Source organism: Neolamprologus multifasciatus, chromosome 9 (assembly GCF_963576455.1).
Source record: "Neolamprologus multifasciatus chromosome 9, fNeoMul1.2, whole genome shotgun sequence".
NCBI lineage: Eukaryota > Metazoa > Chordata > Actinopteri > Cichliformes > Cichlidae > Neolamprologus > Neolamprologus multifasciatus.
Window position 1 is genome coordinate 18,510 of NC_140447.1, and position 23,991 is coordinate 42,500.

The 23,991-nt window shown below is 37.8% G+C and overlaps 1 protein-coding gene across 1 annotated transcript in view; it reads right to left on the bottom strand.

The window, feature by feature from the left end:
* Positions 1 to 7,089: 7,089 nt before the first annotated feature.
* The window catches only part of LOC146510711 (uncharacterized), a 19,189-nt gene continuing 2,287 nt past the window's right edge, over positions 7,090 to 23,991 (bottom strand). Inside the window, exons 4-9 of the mRNA XM_085173133.1 lie at positions 18,795 to 23,991; positions 16,049 to 18,712; positions 13,231 to 15,959; positions 11,312 to 11,470; positions 10,766 to 10,858; positions 7,090 to 10,690 (exon numbers count right to left, since the gene is read on the bottom strand). The exon at positions 18,795 to 23,991 is cut by the window's right edge and continues 599 nt beyond it. Of these exons, the coding sequence (XP_085029259.1) occupies positions 10,370 to 10,690; positions 10,766 to 10,858; positions 11,312 to 11,470; positions 13,231 to 14,208 (1,551 nt within the window). The 5' untranslated portion in view covers positions 14,209 to 15,959; positions 16,049 to 18,712; positions 18,795 to 23,991 and the 3' untranslated portion in view covers positions 7,090 to 10,369. The remainder of the gene's footprint in view (positions 10,691 to 10,765; positions 10,859 to 11,311; positions 11,471 to 13,230; positions 15,960 to 16,048; positions 18,713 to 18,794) is intronic.

Below are 23,991 nucleotides of genomic sequence, written 5' to 3' on the forward strand. Positions count from 1 at the left end.
TGTGTGTCTGAGTCTTCTATCAAAACTTACAGCTATTTATATGAAGTTGTACAAAAACGCTTTATTTCGTCAAGACAGTGCGTTTCCTACGATTACATGCATTTGAATGGGGGAATTCGCCCGAAACAAAGTATAGGTTTTCATTATGTGAATAACTTGAAAATCTTAGCTCAAACAGCTTCAAAACCTGTTTGCCCAGCACGGGGATCTTGAATTGTATGAGAGAAAGACGTAAATATGTGTGTATGCTTCTTCTATCAAGACTTACAGCTATTTATATGAAGTTGTACAAAAACGCTTTATTTCGTCAAGACAGTGCGTTTCCTACGATTACATGCATTTGAATGGGGGAATTCGCCCGAAACAAAGTATAGGTTTTCATTATGTGAATAACTTGAAAATCTTAGCTCAAACAGCTTCAAAACCTGTTTGCCCAGCACGGGGATCTTGAATTGTATAAGACAAAGCCACTAAATATGTGTGTATGCTTCTTCTATCAAGACTTACAGCTATTTATATGAAGTTGTACAAAAACTCTTTATTTCGTCAAGACAGTGCGTTTCCTACGATTACATGCATTTGAATGGGGAAATTCGCCCGAAACAAAGTATAGGTTTTCATTATGTGAATAACTTGAAAATCTTAGCTCAAACAGCTTCAAAACCTGTTTGCCCAGCACGGGGATGGATATTGAATTCTATAAGATAACGCCGTAAATATGTGTGTCTGAGTCTTCTATCAAAACTTACAGCTATTTATATGAAGTTGTACAAAAACGCTTTATTTCGTCAAGACAGTGCGTTTCCTACGATTACATGCATTTGAATGGGGAATTCGCCCGAAACAAAGTATAGGTTTTCATTATGTGAATAACTTGAAAATCTTAGCTCAAACAGCTTCAAAACCTGTTTGCCCAGCACGGGGATGGATATTGAAGTCTCTAAGATAACGCCGTAAATATGTGTGTCTGAGTCTTCTATCAAAACTTACAGCTATTTATATGAAGTTGTACAAAAACGCTTTATTTCGTCAAGACAGTGCGTTTCCTACGATTACATGCATTTGAATGGGGGAATTCGCCTGAAACAAAGTATAGGTTTTCATTATGTGAATAACTTGAAAATCTTAGCTCAAACAGCTTCAAAACCTGTTTGCCCAGCACGGGGATCTTGAATTGTATAAGAGAAAGCCACAAATATGTGTGTATGCTTCTTCTATCAAGACTTACAGCTATTTATATGAAGTTGTACAAAAACGCTTTATTTCGTCAAGACAGTGCGTTTCCTACGATTACATGCATTTGAATGGGGGAATTCGGCCGAAACAAAGTATAGGTTTTCATTATGTGAATAACTTGAAAATCTTAGCTCAAACAGCTTCAAAACCTGTTTGCCCAGCACGGGGATCTTGAATTGTATAAGAGAAAGCCACAAATATGTGTGTATGCTTCTTCTATCAAGACTTACAGCTATTTATATGAAGTTGTACAAAAACGCTTTATTTCGTCAAGACAGTGCGTTTCCTACGATTACATGCATTTGAATGGGGGAATTCGCCCGAAACAAAGTATAGGTTTTCATTATGTGAATAACTTGAAAATCTTAGCTCAAACAGCTTCAAAACCTGTTTGCCCAGCACGGGGATGGATATTGAATTCTATAAGATAACGCCGTAAATATGTGTGTCTGAGTCTTCTATCAAAACTTACAGCTATTTATATGAAGTTGTACAAAAACGCTTTATTTCGTCAAGACAGTGCGTTTCCTACGATTACATGCATTTGAATGGGGGAATTCGCCCGAAACAAAGTATAGGTTTTCATTATGTGAATAACTTGAAAATCTTAGCTCAAACAGCTTCAAAACCTGTTTGCCCAGCACGGGGATCTTGAATTGTATAAGAGAAAGCCACTAAATATGTGTGTATGCTTCTTCTATCAAGACTTACAGCTATTTATATGAAGTTGTACAAAAACGCTTTATTTCGTCAAGACAGTGCGTTTCCTACGATTACATGCATTTGAATGGGGGAATTCGCCCGAAACAAAGTATAGGTTTTCATTATGTGAATAACTTGAAAATCTTAGCTCAAACAGCTTCAAAACCTGTTTGGGCAACAAGGGGATCTTGAATTGTATAAGAGAAAGCCACAAATATGTGTGTATGCTTCTTCTATCAAGACTTACAGCTATTTATATGAAGTTGTACAAAAACTCTTTATTTCGTCAAGACAGTGCGTTTCCTACGATTACATGCATTTGAATGGGGGAATTCGCCCGAAACAAAGTATAGGTTTTCATTATGTGAATAACTTGAAAATCTTAGCTCAAACAGCTTCAAAACCTGTTTGCCCAGCACGGGGATCTTGAATTGTATAAGATAATCCACTAAATATGTGTGTATGCTTCTTCTATCAAGACTTACAGCTATTTATATGAAGTTGTACAAAAACTCTTTATTTCGTCAAGACAGTGCGTTTCCTACGATTACATGCATTTGAATGGGGGAATTCGCCCGAAACAAAGTATAGGTTTTCATTATGTGAATAACTTGAAAATCTTAGCTCAAACAGCTTCAAAACCTGTTTGCCCAGCACGGGGATCTTGAATTGTATAATAGAAATCCACTAAATATGTGTGTATGCTTCTTCTATCAAGACTTACAGCTATTTATATGAAGTTGTACAAAAACGCTTTATTTCGTCAAGACAGTGCGTTTCCTACGATTACATGCATTTGAATGGGGGAATTCGCCCGAAACAAAGTATAGGTTTTCATTATGTGAATAACTTGAAAATCTTAGCTCAAACAGCTTCGAAACCTGTTTGCCCAGCACGGGGATGGATATTGAATTCTATAAGATAACGCCGTAAATATGTGTCTGAGTCTTCTATCAAAACTTACAGCTATTTATATGAAGTTGTACAAAAACGCTTTATTTCGTCAAGACAGTGCGTTTCCTACGATTACATGCATTTGAATGGGGGAATTCGCCCGAAACAAAGTATAGGTTTTCATTATGTGAATAACTTGAAAATCTTAGCTCAAACAGCTTCAAAACCTGTTTGCCCAGCACGGGGATCTTGAATTGTATAAGAGAAAGCCACTAAATATGTGTGTATGCTTCTTCTATCAAGACTTACAGCTATTTATATGAAGTTGTACAAAAACGCTTTATTTCGTCAAGACAGTGCGTTTCCTACGATTACATGCATTTGAATGGGGGAATTCGCCCGAAACAAAGTATAGGTTTTCATTATGTGAATAACTTGAAAATCTTAGCTCAAACAGCTTCAAAACCTGTTTGCCCAGCACGGGGATGGATATTGAATTCTATAAGATAACGCCGTAAATATGTGTGTCTGAGTCTTCTATCAAAACTTACAGCTATTTATATGAAGTTGTACAAAAACGCTTTATTTCGTCAAGACAGTGCGTTTCCTACGATTACATGCATTTGAATGGGGGAATTCGGCCCGAAACAAAGTATAGGTTTTCATTATGTGAATAACTTGAAAATCTTAGCTCAAACAGCTTCAAAACCTGTTTGCCCAGCACGGGGATGGATATTGAAGTCTATAAGATAACGCCGTAAATATGTGTGTCTGAGTCTTCTATCAAAACTTACAGCTATTTATATGAAGTTGTACAAAAACGCTTTATTTCGTCAAGACAGTGCGTTTCCTACGATTACATGCATTTGAATGGGGGAATTCGCCGAAACAAAGTATAGGTTTTCATTATGTGAATAACTTGAAAATCTTAGCTCAAACAGCTTCAAAACCTGTTTGCCCAGCACGGGGATGGATATTGAATTGTATAAGATAACGCCGTAAATATGTGTGTATGCTTCTTCTATCAAAACTTACAGCTATTTATATGAAGTTGTACAAAAACGCTTTATTTCGTCAAGACAGTGCGTTTCCTACGATTACATGCATTTGAATGGGGGAATTCGGCCGAAACAAAGTATAGGTTTTCATTATGTGAATAACTTGAAAATCTTAGCTCAAACAGCTTCAAAACCTGTTTGCCCAGCACGGGGATGGATATTGAATTCTATAAGATAACGCCGTAAATATGTGTGTCTGAGTCTTCTATCAAAACTTACAGCTATTTATATGAAGTTGTACAAAAACGCTTTATTTCGTCAAGACAGTGCGTTTCCTACGATTACATGCATTTGAATGGGGCAATTCGGCCCAAAACAAAGTATAGGTTTTCATTATGTGAATAACTTGAAAATCTTAGCTCAAACAGCTTCAAAACCTGTTTGCCCAGCACGGGGATGGATATTGAATTCTATAAGATAACGCCGTAAATTTGTGTCTCAGTCTTCTATCAAAACTTACAGCTATTTATATGAAGTTGTACAAAAACGCTTTATTTCGTCAAGACAGTGCGTTTCCTACGATTACATGCATTTGAATGGGGGAATTCGCCCGAAACAAAGTATAGGTTTTCATTATGTGAATAACTTGAAAATCTTAGCTCAAACAGCTTCAAAACCTGTTTGCCCAGCACGGGATGGATATTGAATTGTATAAGATAACGCCGTAAATATGTGTGTCTGAGTCTTCTGTCAAAACTTACAGCTATTTATATGAAGTTGTACAAAAACGCTTTATTTCGTCAAGACAGTGCGTTTCCTACGATTACATGCATTTGAATGGGGGAATTCGGCCGAAACAAAGTATAGGTTTTCATTATGTGAATAACTTGAAAATCTTAGCTCAAACAGCTTCAAAACCTGTTTGCCCAGCACGGGGATCTTGAATTGTATAAGAGAAAGCCACAAATATGTGTGTATGCTTCTTCTATCAAGACTTACAGCTATTTATATGAAGTTGTACAAAAACGCTTTATTTCGTCAAGACAGTGCGTTTCCTACGATTACATGCATTTGAATGGGGCAATTCGGCCCAAAACAAAGTATAGGTTTTCATTATGTGAATAACTTGAAAATCTTAGCTCAAACAGCTTCAAAACCTGTTTGCCCAGCACGGGGATGGATATTGAAGTCTCTAAGATAACGCCGTAAATATGTGTGTCTCAGTCTTCTATCAAAACTTACAGCTATTTATATGAAGTTGTACAAAAACGCTTTATTTCGTCAAGACAGTGCGTTTCCTACGATTACATGCATTTGAATGGGGGAATTCGCCTGAAACAAAGTATAGGTTTTCATTATGTGAATAACTTGAAAATCTTAGCTCAAACAGCTTCAAAACCTGTTTGCCCAGCACGGGGATGGATATTGAATTGTATAAGATAACGCCGTAAATATGTGTGTATGCTTCTTCTATCAAAACTTACAGCTTCTATATGAAGTTGTACAAAAACGCTTTATTTCGTCAAGACAGTGCGTTTCCTACGATTACATGCATTTGAATGGGGGAATTCGCCCGAAACAAAGTATAGGTTTTCATTATGTGAATAACTTGAAAATCTTAGCTCAAACAGCTTCAAAACCTGTTTGCCCAGCACGGGGATGGATATTGAATTCTATAAGATAACGCCGTAAATATGTGTGTCTGAGTCTTCTATCAAAACTTACAGCTATTTATATGAAGTTGTACAAAAACGCTTTATTTCGTCAAGACAGTGCGTTTCCTACGATTACATGCATTTGAATGGGGGAATTCGCCCGAAACAAAGTATAGGTTTTCATTATGTGAATAACTTGAAAATCTTAGCTCAAACAGCTTCAAAACCTGTTTGCCCAGCACGGGGATCTTGAATTGTATAAGATAACGCAATAAATATGTGTGTATGCTTCTTCTATCAAGACTTACAGCTATTTATATGAAGTTGTACAAAAACGCTTTATTTCGTCAAGACAGTGCGTTTCCTACGATTACATGCATTTGAATGGGGGAATTCGCCGAAACAAAGTATAGGTTTTCATTATGTGAATAACTTGAAAATCTTAGCTCAAACAGCTTCAAAACCTGTTTGCCCAGCACGGGGATGGATATTGAATTGTATAAGATAACGCCGTAAATATGTGTGTATGCTTCTTCTATCAAGACTTACAGCTATTTATATGAAGTTGTACAAAAACGCTTTATTTCGTCAAGACAGTGCGTTTCCTACGATTACATGCATTTGAATGGGGAATTCGGCCCAAAACAAAGTATAGGTTTTCATTATGTGAATAACTTGAAAATCTTAGCTCAAACAGCTTCAAAACCTGTTTGCCCAGCACGGGGATGGATATTGAATTCTATAAGATAACGCCGTAAATATGTGTGTCTGAGTCTTCTATCAAAACTTACAGCTATTTATATGAAGTTGTACAAAAACGCTTTATTTCGTCAAGACAGTGCGTTTCCTACGATTACATGCATTTGAATGGGGGAATTCGGCCGAAACAAAGTATAGGTTTTCATTATGTGAATAACTTGAAAATCTTAGCTCAAACAGCTTCAAAACCTGTTTGCCCAGCACGGGGATCTTGAATTGTATAAGAGAAAGCCACAAATATGTGTGTATGCTTCTTCTATCAAGACTTACAGCTATTTATATGAAGTTGTACAAAAACGCTTTATTTCGTCAAGACAGTGCGTTTCCTACGATTACATGCATTTGAATGGGGAATTCGCCCGAAACAAAGTATAGGTTTTCATTATGTGAATAACTTGAAAATCTTAGCTCAAACAGCTTCAAAACCTGTTTGCCCAGCACGGGGATGGATATTGAAGTCTCTAAGATAACGCCGTAAATATGTGTGTCTGAGTCTTCTATCAAAACTTACAGCTATTTATATGAAGTTGTACAAAAACGCTTTATTTCGTCAAGACAGTGCGTTTCCTACGATTACATGCATTTGAATGGGGGAATTCGGCCGAAACAAAGTATAGGTTTTCATTATGTGAATAACTTGAAAATCTTAGCTCAAACAGCTTCAAAACCTGTTTGCCCAGCACGGGGATCTTGAATTGTATAAGAGAAAGCCACAAATATGTGTGTATGCTTCTTCTATCAAGACTTACAGCTATTTATATGAAGTTGTACAAAAACGCTTTATTTCGTCAAGACAGTGCGTTTCCTACGATTACATGCATTTGAATGGGGGAATTCGGCCCGAAACAAAGTATAGGTTTTCATTATGTGAATAACTTGAAAATCTTAGCTCAAACAGCTTCAAAACCTGTTTGCCCAGCACGGGGATGGATATTGAATTGTATAAGATAACGCCGTAAATATGTGTGTATGCTTCTTCTATCAAAACTTACAGCTATTTATATGAAGTTGTACAAAAACGCTTTATTTCGTCAAGACAGTGCGTTTCCTACGATTACATGCATTTGAATGGGGGAATTCGGCCGAAACAAAGTATAGGTTTTCATTATGTGAATAACTTGAAAATCTTAGCTCAAACAGCTTCAAAACCTGTTTGCCCAGCACGGGGATCTTGAATTGTATAAGAGAAAGCCACAAATATGTGTGTATGCTTCTTCTATCAAGACTTACAGCTATTTATATGAAGTTGTACAAAAACTCTTTATTTCGTCAAGACAGTGCGTTTCCTACGATTACATGCATTTGAATGGGGGAATTCGCCCAAAACAAAGTATAGGTTTTCATTATGTGAATAACTTGAAAATCTTAGCTCAAACAGCTTCAAAACCTGTTTGCCCAGCACGGGGATGGATATTGAATTCTATAAGATAACGCCGTAAATATGTGTGTCTGAGTCTTCTATCAAAACTTACAGCTATTTATATGAAGTTGTACAAAAACACTTTATTTCGTCAAGACAGTGCGTTTCCTACGATTACATGCATTTGAATGGGGCAATTCGGCCGAAACAAAGTATAGGTTTTCATTATGTGAATAACTTGAAAATCTTAGCTCAAACAGCTTCAAAACCTGTTTGCCCAGCACGGGGATGGATATTGAAGTCTATAAGATAACGCCGTAAATATGTGTGTCTGAGTCTTCTATCAAAACTTACAGCTATTTATATGAAGTATTACAAAAACGCTTTATTTCGTCAAGACAGTGCGTTTCCTACGATTACATGCATTTGAATGGGGGAATTCGCCCGAAACAAAGTATAGGTTTTCATTATGTGAATAACTTGAAAATCTTAGCTCAAACAGCTTCAAAACCTGTTTGCCCAGCACGGGGATGGATATTGAATTGTATAAGATAACGCCGTAAATATGTGTGTATGCTTCTTCTATCAAAACTTACAGCTATTTATATGAAGTTGTACAAAAACGCTTTATTTCGTAAAGACAGTGCGTTTCCAACGATTACATGCATTTGAATGGGGGAATTCGCCCGAAACAAAGTATAGGTTTTCATTATGTGAATAACTTGAAAATCTTAGCTCAAACAGCTTCAAAACCTGTTTGCCCAGCACGGGGATGGATATTGAATTCTATAAGATAACGCCGTAAATATGTGTGTCTGAGTCTTCTGTCAAAACTTACAGCTATTTATATGAAGTTGTACAAAAACGCTTTATTTCGTCAAGACAGTGCGTTTCCTACGATTACATGCATTTGAATGGGGGAATTCGCCCGAAACAAAGTATAGGTTTTCGTTATGTGAATAACTTGAAAATCTTAGCTCAAACAGCTTCAAAACCTGTTTGCCCAGCACGGGGATGGATATTGAATTCTATAAGATAACGCCGTAAATATGTGTGTCTGAGTCTTCTATCAAAACTTACAGCTATTTATATGAAGTTGTACAAAAACGCTGTATTTCGTCAAGACAGTGCGTTTCCTACGATTACATGCATTTGAATGGGGGAATTCGCCCAAAACAAAGTATAGGTTTTCATTATGTGAATAACTTGAAAATCTTAGCTCAAACAGCTTCAAAACCTGTTTGCCCAGCACGGGGATCTTGAATTGTATAAGAGAAAGCCACAAATATGTGTGTATGCTTCTTCTATCAAAACTTACAGCTATTTATATGAAGTTGTACAAAAACGCTTTATTTCGTCAAGACAGTGCGTTTCCTACGATTACATGCATTTGAATGGGGGAATTCGCCGAAACAAAGTATAGGTTTTCATTATGTGAATAACTTGAAAATCTTAGCTCAAACAGCTTCAAAACCTGTTTGCCCAGCACGGGGATGGATATTGAATTCTATAAGATAACGCCGTAAATATGTGTGTCTGAGTCTTCTATCAAAACTTACAGCTATTTATATGAAGTTGTACAAAAACGCTTTATTTCGTCAAGACAGTGCGTTTCCTACGATTACATGCACTGTAAAAAAAAAAAGTTGCGAAAACTTAAAAACTCACGGCAACCCACTGCATTTATGTTTTTAGGTTCTGATCGATAACTTATAATTTCAAGTTTAGGAGCAAAGTTGTTTCAGCTAATGTTTTTGTCTTTACAAAATTAATAATTGTGCTTTTTCTTAACTCATATTTTATTGTTTTGGCAACGTATTTCCTAAAGTTTACACAAGGTATTAGTTTTAGTTTTGGCAACGTATTTCCTAAAGTTTACACAAGGTATTAGTTTTAGTTTTGGCAACGTATTTCCTAAAGTTTACACAAGGTATTAGTTTTAGTTGTGGCAACGTATTTCCTAAAGTTTACACAACATATTTTTTTTTGTTTTGCCAATCAATTTCCTAAAGTTTAGAAAAAGTATCTTCTATAGTTTTCATGAGGTGCTCCCTGTTGTACCAATGAATGTTTACACAGTTGATTTTCAAATAACTTTGTGTTCAAACACAACTGCACCACTGACAATGTTGACTTTTGAGATCAGCCATTTTTAAACATACTGACAACATTCAGCCACAAATAAAGTCCTTCCAAAAACACAAAAGTCAAATTTTTGTAACAAATGTTACTCATCCAATTTTAAAGGTGTGGTATTGTCAGACAGAATATCAAACCTATCTTGATAGATAGTCACTAACAAACAGATTCAAAACACAGACGGCAGGAACTTCTATCTGGTTTCCATACAGCAAACAACTTTCAAACAAATTTTTCCACCACTTGTCTTTTAATAGTAATGGTATCAACACAAATTTCCTCTGAAGTTCAGTATTGCGCCACATTTGTTCTAAAACTAGTACAAATGTACCTAAAACCAGATTATAAAAATTGTTTAAAACAGTTCAAGTTAGAATAAACCCTTTCAACATTTTATAAAAACTTGTTGTACATGAAATCTGCAATCATCCATGCAAGCTACATTAAGTAAAGTTAGAACAGAAGAGATTGCTTCAGAACTTTCTGCACCTTACCATTTTCTTAAAGCCAGAAATTAACTTTTTTCGGAGCAACTTACCACAAAACCCAAAAACTATAAATCAAAACAAATTGCTGCATTCTGTTTTACACAAGTTGCATTTGAGTTGAACATGTTGTCAAATAGGTTAGACTTTGGTTAAGAGCTTGGTTTTGAAGCTTCTAACCCTCTGGGAACAGGTAGATGTCAACTCCATAAAAATGTGTTGCACAGCTTCAAATGTGTACTTGAGTTCTTTGGGAAACTCCATGTTGAGCCCATAAAGTAGGCCAAACAGGTAGGCAAAGGCAGTGGGAAGGTCTGGCAGATCATCAAGAATAATGTCCTCTTCCAAAACAATGACAGTGTTGACCACTGTGGACTGCGAGTTGGGTCCCACGTAGTCCTCCAGAACAGTGAGGATGCCCACCGTAACACCTCGGGTTGCCCTCTCAACTGGATCTGTATCCTATGCAAAATAAAAAACAGTACATATAAGTCTCTGAAAACCAAAACTGAAGATTAAGTAGATTTGCATGCTCACCAGACATGTTAAGAGTTTGGTCTCGTCGTCACGAACAAATATCGGTAACCCTTCCAAACTGATGGTTCGTCGATGCTGGACTATGTTTGAGACCTAAAACAAGGAAATCAAATAAGACTCAGTCTCATTTATAAACCTACCATTTTGTTTTTAAAACACATTAAGTGTTGTTGCTAAAAATACAGCCTTAAGAAATAAGATGTTGAAATGAGTTATTCCAGATAATTGCTCATGGTTTTGTCAGGGTTTTTTTGTTTTTTTTAAGTAATTTTGATGTGCAACAAATGTAGCACACTTATTACAACATTTATAACAAAGTGCCATGAGTGGGATGAGAATTGAACTGTCTGTCATGACCTGCCATTTGCCAAACACACAGCGCTGCTTGTTAGCTTATAATCCCATTCAGGACACACTTTTTGAAAACTAACAATTTTTACATCAATTTAGTAAATATTTAAATAAATTTAAATAAAAAGTATCTTTTGTTACAGTGGGAACTTTAGGTTCCTCATAAACCAGACACAAATACATTTTATATATTACCTGTTCATCAAACTTCTGCAACAGGGAATCCATGTCATTGCAGAAAGCAGCTTTTCTAATTCGATACAGCTTAATCAGCCGAAGTGAGTAAGTGTCGAGGGCAGTCATGAAGGTCCCCATGAGATCCTTGGTGGTAACGCGTGAGAATTCCGCACAAATCTACAAAGCAACAAAAAAAATATAGAAGAAAACTTTTAAAGGTACATTATATAAAAATCACATTGTTTTCAAATTTGGTTAAAACAGCTTAATTTCAAAACATTTAGTTAGTCTCGGTTGATCTCTGCGCTCAGGGGGTTGGGAAGCGTATCTGTAACCGGAAGGTCGCCGGTCGATTCCCGGGCTCTCTGTCCTGGTCGTTGTGTCCTTGGGAAACACACTTTACCCTACTGGTGTTGGCCAGAGGGGCCGATGGCGCGATATGGCAGCCTCGCTTCTGTCAGTCTGCCCCAGGGCAGCTGTGGCTACAACTGTAGCTTGCCTCCACCAGTGTGTGAATGCGAGAGTGAATGAATAATGGCATTGTAAAGCGCTTTGGGTGCCTTGAAAAGCGCTATATAAATCCAATCCATTATTATTATTATTATTATTATTATTATTATTATCTATTGGTCAGGCCTTGATTAGATTTAGTGGTGGTACAAATTATAACTGACGCATTAAAAAAAAAAAAGAAGAAGAAAAATCTGATCGGCAGATTTTACAGTAAGTCTATAGAATACCTAATCAAATGTTGATAAGACAAAATAATGGTTTCAATTGTTACAGGACGCATTGCAGAAAATAAATAAATCAATAAATTGTATTTTAAATTCATTGCAAAAATTTTATTAACTTTATATTTATGTAAGAATGAAGTAAGAATAACATCCTGTGGTCAAATTTGGATACTTTCATAACACGCAAGTGACTTTCTCAATCCTGTTCTGTGAGTTTCATGGCTGTTGCCTGCTAAGGGTCACCACCAAAAGATTCTAGATGCCCAGTGAAGACAAGTCATTGCGGCGACCGTGGTTCAGGGGGTTGGGAAGCTCATCTGTAACCGGAAGGATGCTGGTTCTGTCCCCCAGCTCTCTCTGTCCTGGTCGTTGTGTCCTTGGGCAAGACCCTTTACCCTACCGCTTACTGGTGTTGGCCAGAGGGGCCGATGGCACGATATGGCAGCGTCGCTTCTGTCAGTCTACCCCAGGGCAGCTGTGGCTACAACTGTGGTTTCCCTGCACCGATGTGTTAATGTGAGAGTGAATGAGTAGTGGAATTGTAAAGCGCTTTGGGTGCCCAGAGAAGAGCAAAATAAAAGCAATCCGTTATTATACACAGTAAGTTGACAAGTAAATAGATTTCACTTCAATAGAGTTGTTGGTAATACCAAAATTAGCTTCATATTTTTAGAGCCAACTATTTTTTTATATTTTACCATTAGCATTGTTAGCTCAGCGGTAGCCTTCAACCTTTTCTACAAGATATTGGAGTGATACAAACAGATGCTTCTCAAGGGCACAAGAAATGGAGCTCACGTTCATTTACTCACCCAGACAAGTTTCGAGGCATTTGGAGTTGTTCAGAAGAAATTTTAAAGGTCCTATATCATGTAAAAATCAACTTTTTGGAGCTTTTAAACACATTTTAATGTTATTTCCTTAGATTAAAAACCCTCCAGAGTGGTTTTTGGCTTAATTCAGGCATTTCTTAGTTGTCTCAGTGAATCCTTTCCCCATAACCGTGGCTCAGCTCTCTCCTGCAAAACGACTGACTCGTAACATTGGGATTAAAATTTCTTTCCAACAACTCCAAATGCCTTGAAATTTGTCTGGGTGAATAAATGAACGTTTTCCATTCTAGAAATAAGACCACACTGAAAAAAACAAAACAAAAAAACCCCAGAAGTTTTCCTTTAAATATTTAAGAGATTATCTTACCTGTTCTTTCAAGAAGAGAGCTGGCCATCTGAGCTGCATTTCCTTGACCAAGGGCTGCATCTCCACAACTTCTTTCCTCCTGAGAGAGAATGTGATGTCCATCTTTTGGGTGATGAGTGCCATGTTCTTATCCCTCTTCTTCATTTCATCTTCCAAAATGCATCTTTCATTTTCAAGAGACTCATCATTGTAGTTTTCTGGGACATCAGGGATAAAGTTGACTTCACCTCGCTTTGGTTTCTTTAAGGAAAATCTATTTGAGCCACTGTCATCTTCTTCCCCTCTTCTTTTTCGGTTGACTGCAACTTCACTACATCCAGCTTGACTTAGCTTGGAACGGTAGTTGCCAAGCTTGAACTTAATGCTTGTTGCCCAACCATCATATCCTGTGCCATTGCCAGGCTCTTTGAGGCAGGGATGTTTGGAAACTAGCTCCTGTGCAACAGATGTTATTTCATTCTTGTCAGGGTAGGCTTTGATTGCAAACATTTCTTGTGCCAGCTTGTCTAGAATTTCCATCTTGATGTCTCTTGTTACACTTAAATTTGCCCCTGCTTTCTCATATACCTCATTGCCCTTGCGAAGTTTTAACGCTACATCATAGGAAAAGGTTGGGATAGGAAATGGATTTGGCCACTGTGAAGTGCTACGCATGTAGGTCTGGGTGGATGAGGATGGGCTGAAAGAAGATGCTGAACTCACACTGGCTGTATCAATAGATGAGATAGCGCTATGATCAGATGGAGTCTGTGGTGGCGAGGCTGATGCATTTTCCTCCCAAATGAGGTGCAACACTGCCCGTCCAGCAGGTAGCTCATTAATATCCATCAGGTTGCAAAGTGCGTTCCCAAAATCTGGGTCTTCATATTGTATTGCAAAGTCACCTTCAAGCAGGGCCGTGCAAAGACGTTTAAAGGGGCGGGTGCTCAAAGTTAAAAAGGGGCACATTGAACCAGGCTGAATAACAACAACACACATTCATCAAGAATCTAATATGGGCAACAAGGCAAAGCAAACGTAGCCGATGTTTTACCTGATGGGTACAATGTTGCTGTAGAGGGGTTGCTGCTGATAGTGCTGGAGGGCAGGGCTGTGTTGATCTGAGACTGTAGACATTAAAAAGTCCATAGGAGAGATGGTAGCTGATTAAACAAGTATCATGAGATAATAACAAAATGCAAAGATTGGTGACAGCGCTTGGAACCATAAGGCAACAAAAAACGGTGAGAAATAATTTAGGCTCTGCCTGTGAATCACTCTTTGCTTCTCTTCTTCCTTCCATCCCATCTTTTCATATATCACTCTCCACTTGCTGTCTATCTGAGAACAAGGCACAACTTGCTATTGCAATAAACTATAATCTAATTATCCACACCTAACAACTCTCGCACTTAATCTATAATAAAATGATGACAGAAAAATGTTATAGCACTGCCTTTAGTAGCCTCACACAGCTCCTACTGTTTCCTCCTCATGTCCTTACCAGGCATGTCTGGACAATGTTATATCATGAGTAATATTTTTTTTTTAAATCCATCTAAATAAAACACACACACACACACACAGTGACGTTTTAGACCTTCTTCAGAATACTATATATACTATGGGCATCACTGTGCTGATCCAGAATCCTTACATTATTATTTATTACTAGAGCTACAATAATAAAGCAATGAGGAGGGGGAAGTAATAAATATGAAATAATGTATTTATGATGATTCCATTTGTTTCACGATCCACTCTGTGCAGGGGCAAAGCTTATTACATTTTTAAACTGTAGAGATACAATAATTTTACTGCTGTAAAATCCAAATTTTGTCTTATTTAAAATATGAATCTAAAATAATCTGCTTCTTAATGTATGTTCTTTAAAATACAGCGTGTGTTTTTTAATATATTATAATTATAATAATGCATAATTATGTGGACATGCATATTAGATCGTTTTTAGTGAAATATAATCCCTCCAGAAAGGCAGGAAAAGCCTGGAAACTTACTTTAAAACTAAATATGTTCCCTAAAACGGTGACAGAGCTGCAGACCCATGACAGCCTTACACAGGTAGCCAGCAGCTATGATCAGCACTACTTGTGCAGTTAATAAAAGGACAGGTAATGTTTGTCACGCTGTTGCACACACAGCACGCTCGTTTGTTTCAACATACCAACGTGTACGTAATAAGCTAACACTCCTGTGTGCTATACACTACAGTGTACGTTGTACACCTACTTACTGGTTTTGTCGCATCAGTCTGTGTCTCTGAGTTAACTTGTGTTTCTCCTGCAGCTCCGGACCGCAAAAAATGCGCGTGCTCTTTGTGAGCTCGTTCCCGGCTCGTAACCAGCGCGTTCTGCCGTCAAGAGCGATCATTGGTTAAATGTGATCATGTGACTGATGCAAGCCAGATCCTTTTATTTTATTTAACTGTGATTAATAGTTAAATATTATTGTTGAGGGGCACAGACAGGACTCCGTACGCACACACACATTAAAAAAAATAAATAATTTTTTTTTTTTTTAAAGTTGCCTCAACAAAAGGGCACTTTGGGCACCCATCAGGAAAGGGGCGGGTGCTCAAGCCCCTCTAGCCCCCCCCTCTGCACGTGCCTGCCTTCAAGTTCAAGCTTTGCTTGTAGTTCATCTTGAAGCTGCTTCACAGATTCTGGAACAGTGGACAGTTGGATTTTTCTGATAAGTTTTGGACTGACGTGGACTTGCAGTAACAGGGCCTGTGAAGACAAACCAAAAAAGGGCGCAATTCTAAATAATTGACAAATTCAAAGTAATCAACTGACAATTATTTAAGAATAATACATACCATCACTTTCAATGCAGGAGGCACGTAACAGGTGTCACCATCAGTTGTCCAGCTACGCAGTATTCAGCTAAAGGGTGGTAATCATTCAAATCTTCTGGGTCAAGTATTTCCAGATCTTTGTAGCGGCTGTCAAGCCGATATGATCTGTAGTGTTCCATAAACCAAGAGGAGAGCTTTGTAGCAACAAATGACACTTTCCCAGAGTCTACCAAAATGTTCAGTATCTTGTAGAATTCAGGCAGTCCACTCAGTTGTCCTGATGAAATGATCATGCCTTTAACATACTGGGTCCCATACAGATAAACACATTTAGCAAATGACACAGCTTTTACCTGTGGATATTTCAGTTTCAAGCACTTCTGAAGATTTTCATTCAAGAAACAGATGTCAACTGTGTCAATATTATCAACATGCAAACTTGGTTTAAAAAGACTGTGACCATCTAAGAAGTATGCCATCATTTGTTGATGCTTTGAAGAAAGTGTTAGTAGTATATTCTTAAAGCATTGGACATCATGCACAGTTTTCTTGAAAAAGTTGTGCTTAGCTTCAAATCGAATAGTCCACAAATCAACTAAGGGACCAAAACAACGCACAAGATGACTATAATGTTCAATATAATGGTGTTTTGGCTTCAAATTAAAATCAGGAAAAGTCTCTATCAGTAGTCGTCGATGATCCAATATTTTGGTGTCCAAGTATGACAATATTTCTTCTGATAGAGTTGTCGAGACAACAATCTCAACAAGCTCCTTAAGGTCCATCAATACTTCCCATGATGGCTCATGTTCTGGTATACTGGTCCCAATGATAAAAGGCAGCAAACGCAAAAGTGTCCAGTTTTCATGTCCATTGCCACTCACTCTTCCTGTTCCAAAACTGGCTTTTGTAATTTGTTGTGGCTTATTGAGCTTATCAGAAAATTTATATGGAAATGATTTTATACGTTTGTTTAGTCCTTCAAATGTAATAAAACCCTTTCTGATTAAATCTTGAAGACACAAACACAATTCCACAGGGACAACACCTTCAAAGAAATCATGTAATATATCTGGAGGAAATCCAGTGACTGGATGAAAATAGGACAATGCACTTAAGGCACAGGAACCTTTGACACCACACACACTTTGTCTTTGACCATCCTCAAGCTCTTCTAGAAAAATGTTATGCTGTTCCACAGTTCTTAATGGAAATTCTGTAGGATCAAGAGCTGCAATCTGATGTTTATCAATACTACAAAATCGACAAAATTTGTCAACATTAAAGGACTCCAAAAAGCCTGCAAGGCTGTGAGCCCCAAGGTTATCTGCACAGACACAAAATACAGTTCCCTTTAAAAAACTATTTAAAGATTCAACATACACCCCTGTGCTTTCAAGACATTTTAAATCCTCAATGAGTGGATAAAGAAAAGCATCATACCCAAACTGTTTAACGTCTATACTTTTACCAAGAAGAGCAAGCTGTATTGAGGGCAATGTAGAACGAAACCTTGCAGATAAGTTGAGTACAACCCAATAGACGGCAGTTATTTCATGAATTTTTCGAGATGTTCCTAAAGGGTTGCATATTTCAAAGTCGTCAATATACAAAGCTAAACTAATGCAAGTATCTTGCAATCCTAAAAGCTTGTTGTTTTTGAAATACTGCCCATCTCTAAATGATCTGTAACCTTCACTAATTTCTTTATCAAATGCTAACTTTTCAAAGAAACTTTTCTCTTTCAATAAGTTCTCCAAGACCTGGTTTACTGAGACATAAACAAATGTATTTCTAGTTCTCGCTTTGTAGATGTACTCTGTAGGCTCAATTACATGAAAATTATTCTTGAAATAAATATTTCTCTTGTAATCAGTAGATAATGCACCTTTTGGTTCTGTTGAGATAATTAATGGGTTGGTTTTGAAAAGTGCATCATTTATATTTTTAATTACATCATCATCTGCCTCAATGTTCTGTTCAGCAAGCACCTCTTTGATTCTTTGAAATGAATGAACCTGAGAATATTTTAAAATGTCACCAATTTCCTCAATAATTCTCTGCAAAGCACTTTTAGAAACATGTAACAATGTTTGCATGCATAGAAAAAGTCTAGCTATTTTATGTTCAAGACATTGGTAATCTACAAACTCATTGTCCTCTTTATCACTTGATGCTACACCTGAACCACTTGGTAATGTCTCTGGCTCCTGAGAGGTATTTAGGGATTTATCAGGGGAGCTACTTTCACTAGGACATGCATTTGCATGAGAAATCAGTCTAATACAGTTTTTTATATCTTTTGAGTTTTTGTGCTTTCTGCTTGTGTGTGACGTAAAGGTTGATAAATTGTTGGTAGCATAGTCACATTTTTGGAAAGGACAGGATACAGTCTGATGTTTTTTTAAGTGCCTTAAAATATGTGAAATAAATGTATGCTGTGAGCAGTTTTCCTTAAATTCACAAAAATCACAAAAAAATGTTGAGATCTCCTGCCTTTTCTTAGCCCTGTTGTGTGATCTGCTGAGGTGAGACTTCAATGCCCCTCGTGTCCTAAACGAACAGACGTAGTCACCGTAAACACAGGGCAAATGAAATCCTCTTCTATGTCGTAGCTGGTGATGCCTTAAGAGTACTTCTTGGCTTGAACAGACAAAAGAGCAGAACTGGCACTGCATACAAAAACTATAATGAGAAGAGAGCAGAGGACAGTGTCAACAATTCAAAAGAAACCTGAATTAATCTCAAATTACCAAAGTTACATTACCTGATTATGTGTTTGGGGGCGGGGGGGAGGCGCTCCTGTTCTGATTCCTCTCCTTACCAACTCTCCATCAATTCCTCACAAATCAGGACAAGCAAGCAGTGGTCTGGAGTTGGCTTTTAATTCTCTAAATAAATAAAAATAGCAATTAGTTTTAAAATAAAATACCAGCTTCCTGACATTACTTAAGAATGTTTTTCTCCTGTCCTAATTGTTTTGGCTCACTAAAGTGAGCTGATTCTGCCTTGTAAAATGCCATGTAAAACAGTGTAAAACAAATAATTTACAAAACATACATTACATCAAATGTTTAATTTATTAAATGTTTAATTTATTACATTTATTATTAACAAATTGTATTCTACATGGAATGCACCAACAGTGTACTGAGATGTGTTATGCATGCCAAGGATAATTTTGTGTGATGTTTTGGTTTTACAACTTAGAATGACAAACACTGGATTGAAAGTATGAGTGGGATAAAACTACTGAAGCATCTGTTTAAGTTATCAGTGCATTTATTAATGATGCTCCATAAATAAACCAAAACAATGTTGTGCATAACAAAAAGCTCACAATTGTGCAGTCAAAATGTAAACAAAAAGATGCTGAGCATAATAACAAAGACAGATTTCGCAGCTGCTCTGTTTCCAAGTTCTACTGCGTGACTGACAGCGTGGAGTTTGAAATCCTCTTTGTAACCATGTCTCTTACAGGTGCCATTTATGGTCCTTATACACACAATACGGTAATATTACGTTGAAGCAGAGTAGTATCACTCTGCTTCAACGTAAAAGTACCAAAACATTTTTGACAGATTTTTTTAAGCTGTGTACCACATAAAATTGGTTCGCGGTCAGTAAGCACAACCAGAATTCATACATAAGGCGCAAAGTCGATTTTTGAGAAAAAATCGATTTTTGAGAAAATCGAAAGGATTTTAGGCCGTGTGTCAAGGCGTTAGCCCGGTTAGCTCGTTAGAGCCGCCCGGCTCCACGCACGCGGTGATCCGCGGTAACTAGTTAACGGAGATTTGCCCCGTTGATGCAGTTATGGCATTAACTTTATGCTGACAGCACGAAAATAGTAATCTTCAAATGTTTTCTTTTTACCGACCAGCTCCTCTTTGATAGCTGCCGTGTCCATCTTGTTGCCTGCAGGTGAAGCGATGGGGGAGGGGGAGTTGTGTCAGTGAAGGAGAGAGCTGAGGCGGAGTAATGTTGCGTAGAGACAAAAGTGGACGAAAGAGAGGCAAACTTGCGGCTCCACAAGTATAATTATAATGTAACAGACTATATCGATATAAACGATACTGTTACATCTCATATCTCGTATAAAAATATATCAATATATTTAGAAACTCGATATGTCGCCCGGTCCTAATCACTTGTTCATGTGTTTTGTTCCAGCTTCATTACTGGATGCATAGTTCTAATGCATCTGTATTTTTTAAGTTATTTAAAGTCTGTTTGATATGACTCTTGCAGTAGGCCTTCGTATTTAAAATACCCCCATATTTACTGCTCCTCTGATCTTCCTCTCCCTCCTGTTTGTGTGTTTGGTGGAGCTCCCTGGCCGGGAGGACTCCACCACCCTGTTCACACAGAAACTAAAGCACACATTTTATTGGCTAAAAGTAATTCGAACAAATTAAACGACATGGCAGCGGGCGCCCCGAAATTTATTTTTAAATAGCAGCGGGGGGGTTGCAGCCGTTGGTCATGAGCGAGACAGCCTATTTTGTTTCGTTCGGTGGTATGGCGGCCACAGACTGCACTTCATGAAATACACGTAGGGGGTGTCGCAGACGCTTGTCAGATATGAGCGCGCCTCTTTAGTAGCGATGTTTGTCGGATTTTCATTGTTTTGTGACATGGCACGTAGTTTGTGACATGGAATCTTAAATGATATAGTAAACACATACCCATAAGCCATAAGGCTTCTTAGCCTAGAAAGTAATGCTATGCTAAGTTTCGGAAAAATACGAAGAACTTCAGTTGTGATATTTCTAAAAGACAAATTGAGACTGTTCAAACATATACTGTCTGATATAATAAAAGAAACATTACTTGCCTTTAGAAAGTTGAGATGAACGATCTATCCAGCTCCTGGTATAAAAAGCCTGCGGTTCTCGTTAAGGCAGAAGGCCAGGTGGCTTTCAGTCCTTGCAAAAGCGCAAAGTAGACCCCGTAGTATCCAAAAATATGAGATGCGCATGCGTGCTCAGGCACAGAAAGGCGCCAACAGCTTCAACTCACGTAAAACTTGAATTCATTCATTTTGCCAGCAATAAATTTCATCTGAGACCAACGTTTGCTCCAAAACGTTAAAGGATTAGTTGAAACCCTTAATGTATTTGAGTTTATGGGGCAACTCAACTTTTATTGTTGAATTGTGAAAGAAATGACTGTAAGCTCAACAATTGCAAGTTTGATTTTTTACAGTGTGCATTTGAATGGGGGAATTCGCCCAAAACAAAGTATAGGTTTTCATTATGTAAATAACTTGAAAATCTTTGCTCTAACAGCTTCAAAACCTGTTTGCCCAGCACGGGGATCTTGAATTGTATAAGAGAAAGCCACAAATATGTGTGTATGCTTCTTCTATCAAGACTTACAGCTATTTATATGAAGTTGTACAAAAACGCTTTATTTCGTCAAGACAGTGTGTTTCCTACGATTACATGCATTTGAATGGGGGAATTCGCCCGAAACAAAGTATAGGTTTTCATTATGTGAATAACTTGAAAATCTTAGCTCAAACAGCTTCAAAACCTGTTTGCCCAGCACGGGGATGGATATTGAATTCTATAAGATAACGCCGTAAATATGTGTGTCTGAGTCTTCTATCAAAACTTACAGCTATTTATATGAAGTTGTACAAAAACGCTTTATTTCGTCAAGACAGTGCGTTTCCTACGATTACATGCATTTGAATGGGGGAATTCGCCCGAAACAAAGTATAGGTTTACATTATGTGAATAACTTGAAAATCTTAGCTCAAACAGCTTCAAAACCTGTTTGCCCAGCACGGGGATGGATATTGAAGTCTCTAAGATAACGCCGTAAATATGTGTGTCTGAGTCTTCTATCAAAACTTACAGCTATTTATATGAAGTTGTACAAAAACGCTTTATTTCGTCAAGACAGTGCGTTTCCTACGATTACATGCATTTGAATGGGGGAATTCGCCCGAAACAAAGTATAGGTTTTCATTATGTGAATAACTTGAAAATCTTAGCTCAAACAGCTTCAAAACCTGTTTTCCCAGCACGGGGATGGATATTGAATTCTATAAGATAACGTCGTAAATATGTGTGTCTGAGTCTTCTATCAAAACTTACAACTATTTATATGAAGTTGTACAAAAACGCTTTATTTCGTCAAGACAGTGCGTTTCCTATGATTACATGCATTTGAATGGGGGAATTCGGCCGAAACAAAGTATAGGTTTTCATTATGTGAATAACTTGAAAATCTTAGCTCAAACAGCTTCAAAACCTGTTTGCCCAGCACGGGGATGGATATTGAAGTCTCTAAGATAACGCCGTAAATATGTGTGTCTGAGTCTTCTATCAAAACTTACAGCTATTTATATGAAGTTGTACAAAAACGCTTTATTTCGTCAAGACAGTGCGTTTCCTACGATTACATGCATTTGAATGGAGGAATTCGGCCGAAACAAAGTATAGGTTTTCATTATGTGAATAACTTGAAAATCTTAGCTCAAACAGCTGCAAAACCCTTTTCCCCAACACGGAGATGCTAAAATCCATAAAGCAAAGTCATAAATATGTGTGTCTGAGTCTTCTATCAAAGGTTAGAGGTGACTTCATGAAGTTGATGAAAAACGCTTTATTTCGCCAAGACTGCGTTTCCCGCAATTACATGCATTTGAATGGAGTTCTCACCCGACACAAAGTATAGGTTTTCATTTTGTGAATAACTTGAACATCTTAGCTCAAACAGCTGCAAAACCTTTTTCCCCAGCACGGAGATACTGAATTCTAAAAGATAAAGCCATAAATATGTGTGTCTGAGTCTTCTATCAAAAGTTAGAGGTGACTTCGTGAAGTTGATGAAAATCGTTTCATTTTACCACGTTAGTGCGTTTCTTGCTATTACATGCATTTAATGGAGTTCTCGCCCGACACAAAGTATAGGTTTTCATTTTGTGAATAACTTGAACATCTTAGCTCAAACAGCTGCAAAACCTTTTTCCCCAACACGGAGATGCTGAAATCCATAAGGCAAAGTCATAAATATGTGTGTCTGAGTCTTCTATCAAAGGTTAGAGGTGACTTCATGAAGTTGATGAAAAACGCTTTATTTTACCACGCTAGTGCGTTTCTTGCTATTACATGCATTTAATGGAGTTCTCGCCCGACACAAAGTATATGTTTTCATTTTGTGAATAATCTGCGGTGACCGATTGAACAGGTCGTCGTCTCCCAGCAGTGAATGAGCAAGGCCGACAGCTCTGAAAGATTGGAGGAAGGGCGTCATCGTGAAACTGCCAAAGAAGGGTTATCTCGCTGATTGTAACAACTGCCATGGCCATGCCATGCCACTTGGCAGTTGTTACAATCAGTTCTGTGCTCCGTGCTACTCCGACGTCTTCGCTCGACGACCAGCTGCTGTGAGAAGAACAAGCCGGGTTCCGGAATGAACGATCCTGTTCAGAGTAGATTTTTGTGCTACGGACAATAATCGAACAATGCCCTTGCTATGCGATTTCCTCCTCTAGCTCTTGCACCAATAGACCACTTGGATGCTGCCTTTTCTGCCTCTTTTCTGGTAATCTGGCTTGTAAAAGTGTTACGGATTCAAATATTGGGGATGGATACAAGAGGAAAACCAAAAATAACCACACTGGTCCAGCCGGGTCAAGTCAAACGATGATTTAATGAACACACGCGTGGGAGATGGACACCATACAGCAGACAGCATCAGATCTCAAAATGGTGGAGCCTTGATCAAACTCTTATAGCCTCTAGTGGCCCCCACCTCATCATAAAAGCCTAAACATTCACATTCTTTCTCACACAGCGCCTAAGCTACGACCTTGGCTCCCTGTTTATCTGCTCCTGCTGAGATGGGGCAGTATGCTCTGTTCTCTTCTAACCAAACAAATAAGGCGATGACTTTCTGGAACAGTATTTCTTATAACTCAGCAGTATAATGCATCATAAAACAATATC